The 11,490-nt window shown below is 40.9% G+C and overlaps 1 protein-coding gene and 1 long non-coding RNA gene across 20 annotated transcripts in view; one reads left to right on the forward strand and one right to left on the reverse strand.

The window, feature by feature from the left end:
- Positions 1-11,490, forward strand: part of nedd4l (NEDD4 like E3 ubiquitin protein ligase) — a 446,698-nt gene that overhangs the window by 362,341 nt on the left and 72,867 nt on the right. For 15 of the 18 annotated variants that reach the window (XM_078220225.1, XM_078220244.1, XM_078220159.1 and 12 more), the window contains 2 exons: positions 1,318-1,497; positions 6,841-6,912. In XM_078220225.1, coding sequence (XP_078076351.1) covers positions 1,318-1,497; positions 6,841-6,912 — 252 coding nt within the window. The remainder of the gene's footprint in view (positions 1-1,317; positions 1,498-6,840; positions 6,913-11,490) is intronic. The other 3 variants (XM_078220283.1, XM_078220177.1, XM_078220216.1) reach the window with 1 other exon arrangement.
- LOC144498721 (uncharacterized) overlaps positions 9,708-11,490 on the reverse strand; it is a 59,214-nt gene continuing 57,431 nt past the window's right edge. For both annotated transcript variants that reach the window (XR_013498746.1, XR_013498745.1), the window contains one exon: positions 9,708-10,653. This is a non-coding gene — a long non-coding RNA (uncharacterized LOC144498721). The remainder of the gene's footprint in view (positions 10,654-11,490) is intronic.

The following is an 11,490-nucleotide window of genomic DNA, read 5'->3' on the forward strand; positions in this document are numbered from 1 at the left end:
TATAATTACTTGGTGGCACAGTGGTCTGCACTTCTGCCCGTCAGCGCCAGGGACCTGGTGCCAGCGCTGGGGGGTGGTAGGGTGTGGGTCAGCCTGGGTAAGGGCATTACCATTGCTAAATCTCCCTGAGAGTTGCCATTGACCAGAAACTTAACTGAACACAGCCCATAAATAACTGTGGCTACAAGAGCAATCTCCACATCATGGCTACAAGAGCAAGTCAGAGGTTGGAAATTCTGTGCAGAGTGACACACCTCCTGACACTCCAAGCCTGAATCCACAATCTGTAAGGCAGGAGTCAGGAGTGTGATGGAATACTGTCTACTTGTAAGGATGAGTGCAGCTTCAATGACCATCCAAGAGAAAGCAGTCCACTTGATCGATATGCCATCCACTTGATTGAGCATTCACTTCCTTCACCACCGAAGCATAGTGGCAGCAGTGTGTACCTTACTCAAGATGTGCTGCAGCAACTCACCAGAGGGCCTTTGGCAGCATCTTCCAAACCCGTGACCTCTACCACCTAGAAGGATGTAGGAAACTCCACCACTTGCAAAGCGCACATCTTCCTGACTTGGAACTTTATTACAGATTCTTCACTATCACTGGGGTACAAGCACTGTAGGTATGCCTGTGCCAAATGGGCAGCAGCAGCTCAAGAAGACAGCTCACCACCAATTAGGGATGAGCAAAAATGCTGGCCTTGCCAGCGATGCTCATATCCCATGAAAGAATAATTTTAAAAATGTAGTTATTATCTATTAAAGTTGCCTTCTGGTTTGAGAAAGTGCTGACTCGCTTATGGGAACAATATTTTATAAAGTGCTAGAAAAATGACATGATCTTTGCAAAATGCATGACATCCAGATGTCCTTTGATGCCTTTTTAGATTCCCTCTAGAAGCCATTATACTAATTAAGCTGTAATAAATTGTCAGATTTTTCTCCTCTCCAACTCTCCCCATTCCCTGAGGTTGCCTCAGCTCTACGCAACTTTTGTCAGCTCAGCATAGGTCAAATCAGGAACGGAACTGAATGGCGATCTAAACTGGACATGCTCATTGCATTGTTTGAAGCATTTGTGTTTTGAAGCTGGGTGGCAGTCTGTTACCATAATGACTTAATACATATGGCTGAAAAAATATTGTACAAGAATGCTTTTGTTTGAGAAATACTAACGATGTGCAGATATGAATTTTCTGTAAATACGATGCAATTTTTCTTTAAAACTTCTGTGCTCAGACACACATTTAGTTCTCTAAGGAAGTCATTTGGAAAATGTAGATTATTGTCATAGCAAAATGGTTTTAATGTGCAGCCATGGGAACCCATCTCTGAAGAATTGATTCTTGATGGTGATCAACTTTTTCAACCGTTACCACCTCCTACCACGCCACCAAGTGCATCTGAGAGCAGTCCACCAGATCTTTCCGATGAACTAAATAGAAGATTGCAAGTTGCTGCAGAGTCAAATGGGGAACAGATTGGTCCACCTCCTGTGAGTATGACTACTTCAACAACAGTGTTATGTCTTAATCCATTATAACCTCGTATAACCATACAGTCTCCAAATATAATTTCCCCATGGTGGTGTGCCACATGGATCAGCTGTGGCCTGAACTCTTTGCGATTTATATAAATGATTTGGATGAAGCAACCAATGGTATGGTTGCTATATTTGCTGATGACACAAAGATGGATAGGAAATAAATTGTGAAGAGGACATAAGGAGGCAACAAAAGGACATTGAGAAGTGAGGTGAGTGGGCAAAGATCTGGTAAATGGAGTATAATATGGGAAAGTGCAAGGTGCATTTTGGCAGGATGAATAAAAAATAAGCATTTAATCTCTCAATAGTCTGAAATTGCAGAGCTCTGCGGTGCTCTGAGGTTGAGGGAAGTTGAGGTTAAAATTAGACCAACCGTTATGTTATTGTTTTGATAAGCAGGCTCGAGGGGCAGAGTGGCCTACTCCTCCTAACTCATATGTCTTTTAATGAATAGAAAATAAGGCTTTGCATGTTCATGACTTCCCATAATGTACTACAAGCAAGGACCACTCCTGTTTGCAATCATATTTCTGTCGCTTAATGGAAAATCAGCAACCATACTTTTATGTCAAACAGCTGTGGTGTTACATTACTGGTGGAACTTGAATTTTATGAGCTGCAAAAATCTTGAACACACTGCCAAAACATTAATTGCTTTTTCATAAGGATGTACACCTTTTCAGTATTCAATTTTCCTGTTTGCTGTTGGGATTATTTCTTCTATTAATATTCCCATTTTCTAGAGAAATTTTCTATTTAGCTATCATCAGATGATGAGAAAGGAATAGGGTCTTAGATCAGGAGTATGATGCGAGTCTGAGGATCTTGCTGAACTGCCACTTACTATATACTGTGATTATTCCTGGTAATAGTCATTAAAAAATTTACATATTGAATATAGAACATAGAAAAAATACAGCACAAACAGGCCCTTCAGCCCACAAGTTGCGGCGGTCATGTCCCTACCTACCTAGGCTTATATATAGGCTTACCTATAACCCTCAATCCTATTAAGTCCCATGTACTAAGCGGCTTACCTATAACCCTCAATCCTATTAAGTCCCATGTACTAAACGGTATTAAGCGGTTATTGGATAGGCACATGGAGCACACCAGGATGATAGGGAGTGGGAAAGCTTGATCTTGGTTTCAGATAAAGCTCGGCACAACATCATGGGCCGAAGGGCCTGTTCTGTGCTGTACTGTTCTATGTTCTACTCATCCAGAAGTCTCTTAAAGGACCCTATCGAGTTTGCCTCCACCAGGTCGGGGTGATTCTCGCCCAAAGAGGCCCCAGGTTTAATCTTAGTCAGCACTGATCTTAGCTCATGCAGCAGTTAGGATGTTGGAAATACCCCTACTCCAGACATAAATAAAATAAGCTAGGATATCCATGCCTGATTTTGATTGAACATCTTCATATGGACGTTGGATAGGGTGAGGTTAACACGTGATAAACCAAATATTGGGCCAGGGTTTGCTGCCAAAACAACAGGGAAAATAGCGCTCACCTTTTATTTTGGTATACAACAAATTCAACTGTGTCGCAACTCAAGGAAGAGAACTAATTAGGTGGGGAAAAGAAAGCTATTTTCACTGATGAATGAGTAAATGTAAATATCTAAATGTTGCTGTGCCAGTCTGCCTCACCGTTGGCAGGCATTGTATGTCGTGAAGTTGCTGTATTTGCACAGTGGACACAAACAAACTGTTGCAGACATTTAGGACTATTAATCATAAGTGTAAACCTCTTACACATCAACAAGAGTAATATTAATGAATGCCAGTCGAGGTCTCTAACTTTTCTAAGCATGGATTTTCATTCCTTCAGTCTTTTGAATTTTGCAGAGATTTTACATTGTCAAATTTAAAATGTATTTTTCCTTTCCTTTCTTATTGTTCTTTATCTGTCACCACCCATCCCCCTTCGTTCTCTCAATCTAATCTCGCTTTCACCCTTCTCTATTCCAGAACCTGATCTGACTTTGAATTTTAACTCCTTGTAACTGCTTCTGCTGCTAATTTCCCAATCCTTAAATTTCATGAATTAATTTGATTAATTGGTGTTTGCCCTGTTCATCCAGGCCTCCCTCACTATGCTGTTATTAGCTCGCACTTAGCAATTTTGTGGGCAAGCCCCCTTTCAGTTGAATGATGTAGTGGGAGGTCTGACCAGCTGCATACATCCTGAGACGCTCTGTTACAGAAAAATCCGACCATTGATTTTCTTACAAACATTCTCCTATTCGCCACCTCTGCTAATTGATCACTTTTGATGAAACAATTCCAAAGCTTTTGGATACTATCCGGCATTTCACTAAATTGTCTGTGTATAAATCTTCACAGTAAAAGCCAGCAGGTGAGCTAGGTTATGTTTTCTTTTCCTGATGCTGACATGCATGCACTTCCTGCAGGAGCCAATAATTATTAATACAATGCAAAAATCCTGCTAGGTTCCACATACTCATTTCAAGGGCATTGATACAAGCTATAGTACACCTTTATAACTGCTTAGTCGAAATTGGACAATTCAGTTAGAGTAGAAGTTAAACCAGCATTACGCACAGGAGGGAGGATTAATTTAAAACATCACTGGAGTTTGGAAGTGAGAGGGGATCTCATAGAAACTTATAAAATTCTGACAAGGTTAGACAGGGTAGATTCGAAAAGAATGTTTCAATGGTGGGGGAGTCCAGACCAGGAGTCATAGTTTGAGGATAAGGAGCAAACCTTTTAGAACTTAGGTGAGGATAAATTTATTCACCTAAGGTGAGGATGGTGAATGTGTGGAATTCACTACCACAGCAAGTAGTTGAGGCAAAACTGTTGTCTGTTTCAAGAAGAAATTAGATGTAGCTCTTGGGGCTAACACGATCAGGGAATATGGCGGAGAGGGGGGGATCAGGATATTGAATTTGATGATCAGCCGTGATCAAAATGAATGGTGGAGCAGGCTCGAAGGACCAAATGGCTTTCTCCTGCTTCTAGTTTCTATGTTTTGATCCCTGATTTCTCCTCTGACCACCTGTCTGTAAACAGAAAGGTGTTTTTGATTTCTGATTTCTTCCTTTATAAGTCGTGGCTTGACCCAATCTTCTATTAATAATCTCCCAGCAAACTCGAGATTAGGCAAAATAGGAGGGTTGGTTTTTTAACATACATACAAAAATGGGCAGGGGTTCCACAACATCTGCCCCTTTTCCACTTATTCCACCTATGAAAGGGAAATAATGGAAAGAAAGGGGAACAGAGCAAAAACCACAATAAAAATAAGAGTTATAGGGGCGATTCTCCCAGCCTGCTGCGCTGCTTTTGTAGCACAGTGAAGGCTGTTTTGCGGGCTCCCCGTTGGGCGCCACGGGCTCTGAGTCCCCGAGTGCCGAATATTTGGTGCCATCAGTTCCACACCGGAAATCGGCGTAGAGCTGACAGAAATCGGCGTGGAACTGCATAATTTATTTAAATCGACATTACAATCTCTTTAATATATCATTAGTGGGCCCGGGACTTAAGTCTCCGGGCCCGCTCGCTCTCCCTCCCCTCACCCCCATCCCCTCGCGCCAGGAGTGGTTCACTCCAGCAGGGTTTAGAACCAGCGAGGTTTACTCCAGTTCTTATGCAAATTCGATACTTAGAATTTATTTGGGAGAATCGCCCCCATGGTTTTATGTGAGTCCAGAATTAGAAGTTCCATGGTGCATTTCTTCAGAGGTTTGCAGGGTGATCGATTTTTCCAGAAGTGAGGAATTCCATGATGGAAGACACTGAGTGATTAATTAGTCTTAGAGGCATTGATACAGGAGTTCTGATTTTCCAGTCGTACATGATGTAGATGAGAGTCAGGCAATTTACTTGGACAGGGCACATTCTGCCGCTACCTGTTGGGTGATCAAATGGTAGACTGCCTGGGTTCAGTTCCACATGGCAATATTTCAGGTTCTAACAGCTGGGGGGATATCATGCAACACAGTACTTCTCCTGGGTTTTGAGCAACGGATGTATTTTTCTAGGTCTGGGATCTTGAGATGTTTAATAGAGGGAGTCAGGATCCCTTTTGTCCTTTGCACATATACTGGGCCCAATTTTACCATCAAATTGTGTCCGTTTTTGGGTGTGAAAACTTGGTAAAGTGAGGCGAGTAGCGCGATCCGCGCCCGCCTCTGCGTCGGTTCCCCTTTACCAAGGCCCGAAAATGGCCACCGTTGGGACCACGCCTGAAACGGGCACGACGTCAATTTAAATGCATTTGCATTTGGCGTGATAAATGGTGGTGTTTTAATTTTTATTCCTTGCTCAGTGTTACAAAGCCAATGTGCAGAGTGGACAGGTGAAGTCCTTAATCTAGCTCCTTGGTTGCTCCAAAAACCAATTAAAATTCAAATTGAATCCAATTTGTGGTCCCCACAAATGAGACATGAGACCCAAGCTGACAAGAACAGGCATCACCCCTGATCTCATGTTTGAATCCTACGCTTGATCTTAGCCTTTAGGCCAGGAAACTAGGGAGCATGCACAGGCATTGATAGTTAATAACTTCAGTAATTTCTAACTTGCCTCCTATCTGACTTTACACTTTGAGACCTTATTGCAAGACCTTCCTTTGGAATCTGTTTAACCCCTTATACTAGCATTCTTTCTTCAGGTGATACGGGATTGCTATTCGGCATCTTTAAATGTTCATAAGAGCTGTAAAAAAAAATAATTCTGAGTATAAAAACTTGTATTTCCTTCAAGAAATGTTGTTGCACTTGGAATTTTTTATTGCAGCTTTTGTATGATGAAGTAGTTATGCTGCCAAAAAGTAGTTCATAATTGTTGTCTTAATTCTAAGCGAATGACATGGATTGTGTGGTGTTTTCATTTGTTCCCACTCGAAAATCTGCTTCAGTAACATGGGCAAGTTTTGTGTCACCAGTATTTACACCTGTGTTCATTTAAAGGTAATATTAATTAATTCTACTTTCACTCAGTATCAGAAGTTTCTTGATCATCAGCAGCATGGGCATACTGAAGAGAAGTAGAATGAAAAAGGGAAAAGAATTGTAATTTTTCTTTATCTCTTGATGGAACTTGAGATACGTGCCGATCATACAAAAAGCATCCTCTATGCTCCCTCCTTTTGATTTTGTGGCCATAACACTTGAGAGTTATTGCAATCATTCAAAATGCGGCAAGAGAAAAATATGGCATCAGTTATGTGAAGATACTAAGAGTATGAGTTATTTTCTTCTGAACCAGTATTGTTCATCACAAAAAGTCTTCATAAAATTAACGTTTTGTTACGCTTCTCAGGTTGAATCTCTTGCAAGGATACGTTCCTGTAGTGTGACAGATGGTGTTGGAGAACATCCTCAAGCATCAATGGTAAATAATTTAAGTAACTTCTACTTTACCTCCTATCTATCTTAATAGTTTTCACTTTGAGACTTTATTGCAAGGCCTTGCTTTGGAAACTGTTTATCCCCCGATGCTAGCATTCTTTCTTCACCTGACACGGGATTGCTACAAGGCATCTCTAATGCTCGGAAAAGCAGTAAAAGGTTTCTGTATATAAAAATTTAATTTTCCTTCTAAAATAATTGTTGTACTTGAGTCACTGTAATTGTATGAAACTCTGAACCTGTTGGCATTCTGGAAACAAGTGAAGATATGAAACAAAGAAAGAATGACAAAAAAGAGAGACAATACTGGAATAAATGGGTAGGTGGAAAATAGAACACGGGGATAAAAATTAGTTAGCAGATGCAACAAATCTGTCTCATGGAAATTTCTAGGCTTCAGGGTTGGGAAAGAATTGAAAAGGGAAAGATGATTGGATCAAAAACTATAGAAAAAAGTAAAGTGCAGAAAAAGAAACAGGTTTTTTAAAGACGGAAAAGAAGAGCAAGGGCATGTGCAAATATATTTTTGAAATGGTTCCTACATTGGGACATGAAATATGTAAATCATAGCATATTCATTATGTAAACAGAGCAGATATTCCATGAGCAGAGGCCATGCATTAACCAACAGAAAAATGTACATGTCCTTAAAATAAAACTGACCCATTGAAATTGTAATTCCGTCACGGTCAGATTTTGTGGTGGAACTGTCAGTAAAGGGTCTAATCTCTGCTGCATTTTTCACATCTGAAATGTTGGACAGGACTTTCCATTTTGCATTGTTCCCCTGACATGGGATCAAAAGCAGGCCTCAACCCCACACCATGTCACACCAGAGGCTGCGCTATGAGGGGTTACACAATGGTGCTCCCGTAGTTGTGGCCAAATGGGTGCTCTCTCTTTCCCTCACCTGCAGGTAGGAATGGGGAGGGGGGGGGGGGGGGCGTTGATCCTGGAGTGTTGGCTGCCCTGTTCACCACTGGGCAGCCGCCTCTATGCATCTACCATGCTCCCTACATTGTGAGTGTGCCCACTCTAAATTCAGCATATAATTCCTGAGATTTTGTCCCCAAAACATGTGGGCAAGTAGCTATTCCTTGCCTAATCTGGCCTCCAGGAAAACTACATCCATTCTGTCTCCATTCCAACCCCTATATCAAGTTTAAAATCCTGCCCATTAGCCTCGTGACAAACTTGCTTGCATTCCTTACAAGCATTTCCAAATCAAGGTGTGATATTAAAATCAGTAAAATTATACCTGCATTTTCAGACTGTCTTAAAAATAGGAATATGTTCTTCGGCTAGACTTTTGAAACTGCTATTGGGTGACTTTTTGAGGTGAGGGCAAGGGGAAAGATATTGCCCAGTTAACTTTTGTTATAATTCTGTGCAATGGCTTTACCTTTGATGAGTTTTATTCTATTGTGTAAATAAACTCACTTCAGTGTTTTTAAAGAAATGGGATATTTTGATTTTCTAGAGCTTTAAAAAAGGGTCTGTATCACCATAACACAACCGCCTTGAACACATTTTTAAGGGTAGAAGTCTTGAACATACTTTGGCTAAAAGATGGAGCACCTTTGGGTAAATTTTACTACTTTCAAGGCAACAGATGAAATTCCAATGGCATCTTGGTTGTGGAGATTACATTTTCAACGCGTTGCAGATTGTTGGTGACTAGAGAAGCATGACTTATAATTATGACACCAAATGCAAATTGCATGATTCATGAATTCTGTCATTATGTATTAACGTAACAAAAGAAAACCATGTTTTTCCCTGAAATGTTAACTTTGATGAATTTCCTGAGGAATGTCATTGCCACAGGAATATTTTTCTTAAACTGTCCTGGATTCGACCATTTCTGTAATTCACCTCTGGTTTCAGCAAATTCAACGTTTGGGTTGCTTCAGCTTAACTACTTTGCACAGGGAGAGCTTCTCATGTTGCATTTTTGGGTCTCTTGAGCTGCAGCATTTTAAAGTGAGAAATAGACACAATTACCATTGGGTTAACATTTTGGTCGGCATGAACCAGTTTGGGCTGAAGGGCCTGTCTCCATGCCGTTGATATCATTCTATGATCCTAACAAGAATATGGGATGTTTGATGCTTCTACAACATTTTTTAAAATTACAATAATCTTGCTATCTACACATTTTTAAAAACAATTCCTGTCAGGGAAACTCTTGTCAGATATCTTCCATTGAGCCTTTTTGCCATTTGAAACTACCACTTTTAGAGATCAGTAAAACCAAATTCAGTGCAGTCCTTTTTCCATGTCTAGGAAAAAAATGTAAATGTCAATTAAATATTTAAAATATATTTTTATTACAGTTTTTCCATTGTTACAAAGAATAAAACATGCCCTGAAAACTGGTACAATACAACATAACCGTTTTTCCATATACAAATACAGAAAAAGACAGGATACCCGTTTATACAAAATAAAATTCAAACAACAAGTGACAGGAATGGGGGGAATAGAGGATAGGGCCATGAGAACATGGCAAATACACACCTTGTGTACAGAATATTAAAGACAGTGGTACATAGCTTATGGAAAACCTTACAAGAGCGGGCCAGACATTATGGAACCTATATACATATGAGATAGGCACCCCATACTTTTCGGAATGCATCTGATTTGGATCAGAATACAGTAAGAGTTTTAACAACACCAGGTTAAAGTCCAACAGGTTTATTTGGTAGCAAATGCCATTAGCTTTCGGAGCCCTGCTCCTTCGTCAGATGGAGTGGATATCTGAGTGGATATCCACTCCATCTGACGAAGGAGCAGGGCTCCGAAAGCTAATGGCATTTGCTACCAAATAAACCTGTTGGACTTTAACCTGGTGTTGTTAAAACTCTTACTGTGTTTACCCCAGTCCAACGCCAGCATCTCCACATTGGATCAGAATATACAGGTTAAGAATTCCATTAGAATTTTGTGCCAATTCTGAACTGAAGGAAATTTATCGCTAATTCAAGAGCAGAGGATATTCTTCTGTGCTGCAAATGTTGAGATATTATACCGCTTTGTCTCATTATTGTCAATTATCTTTCTATCTGGGAGCCCCAGAATTAAAAATAAAGAGTCAAATTCTAAGGCCATATCAAACATCTTCTCAAGCTCTTCAAGTATGCTAGACCAGTCAGATTTAATTTTAACACAGGACCAAACACAATGCGTGTAGTCTCCCCTGACTACTTTGCACTTTTGGCACAGGATATGGTAGGATCAATCCTGTGATAAGCTTGGTGTAATATGCAGACAGTGTAATATTTTAAACTGAGTATCCTTCATTCTATTACAGACTGAGATTCTGTTGGCATTTTCCCATACATAGCCCCAAGTCTCCTCATCAGTATTCATTGTAAAGTCTTTTTCTCAAGACCACAGAGTCGCTGGCGTATTCACACAGGATCTAGAGCACAAAGTGTCATGAAACTTGCTGATTAATTACTTAAGTTCTGTGATTATCAGGATTTTGTCCACCAGGGCGACATTGGCATCAGGATGCAGAGATGTCTCATTAAGGATGAAGTCTCTGAGTTGTAGATAGCTAAAAAAAGGCGTATCTTGGGATATAAAATTGTTGACATGGTTGCTCCAAAGATAACAAGGAAGCTCCACTAAACATGATATCCAGCCTACAAAGACCTCTATCCCTCCAGATATCAAATCCATGGTCCACTAGACATGGCAGGAAATCTGGATTGCCCTGAATGAGAGAGAGCAGAAGTTAAATTAGATCTTCCCCTTCAGCTCACAGATTGTGCTCTTCACCATAAATGTTATTAATTATCGGATTTTTACACTTGTCAGCCTTGAAATCAATGAGAAACAACAGGGCCTGTAAGGAGTACACAGACTGGCCAGCCTCAATGTCCAGCTAATGGAGGAAGTGTCCCCTCTAACCCACTCTCATATTAATCTAAGATTCGGCACCTCCAGCAAATCTCCCCCCCCCCAACCCCTTCGGCTGGGAAGCTGCAGTTTGGCCAATTTTGAGGCCCAGCTTTGACAAAGGGTCATCTGGACTCGAAACGTCAGCTCTTTTCTCTCCTTGCAGATGCTGCCAACTTTGCAATAGCTATTGAGCCCCTAGCAGAGGCAATTGGATATGACCCGCTATTTTGTGGGCCAGTTTGACAAAGTCCCTCATGGTAGGCTAGTGAAAAAGGTTGGATCTCATGGGATAAAGGGGGAGGTGGCTAGATGGGTGGAGAACTGGCTTGGTCATAGAAGACAGAGGGTGGTAGTGGAAGGGTCTTTTTCCGGCTGGAGGCCTGTGACTAGTGGTGTTCCGCAGGGCTCTGTATTGGGACCTCTGCTGTTTGTGATTTATATGAATGATCTGGAAGAAGGAGTAACTGGGGTGATCAGTAAGTTTGCGGACGACACAAAACTGGCAGGACTTGCAGATAGTGAGGAACATTGTCAGAGGCTACAGAAGGGTATAGATAGGCTGGAAATTTGGGCAAAGAAATGGCAGATGGAGTTCAATCCTGATAAATGCGAAGTGATGCATTTTGGTGGGAATAATGTAGGGAGGAGC

This window comes from Mustelus asterias, chromosome 1 (assembly GCF_964213995.1).
Source record: "Mustelus asterias chromosome 1, sMusAst1.hap1.1, whole genome shotgun sequence".
Lineage (NCBI taxonomy): Eukaryota > Metazoa > Chordata > Chondrichthyes > Carcharhiniformes > Triakidae > Mustelus > Mustelus asterias.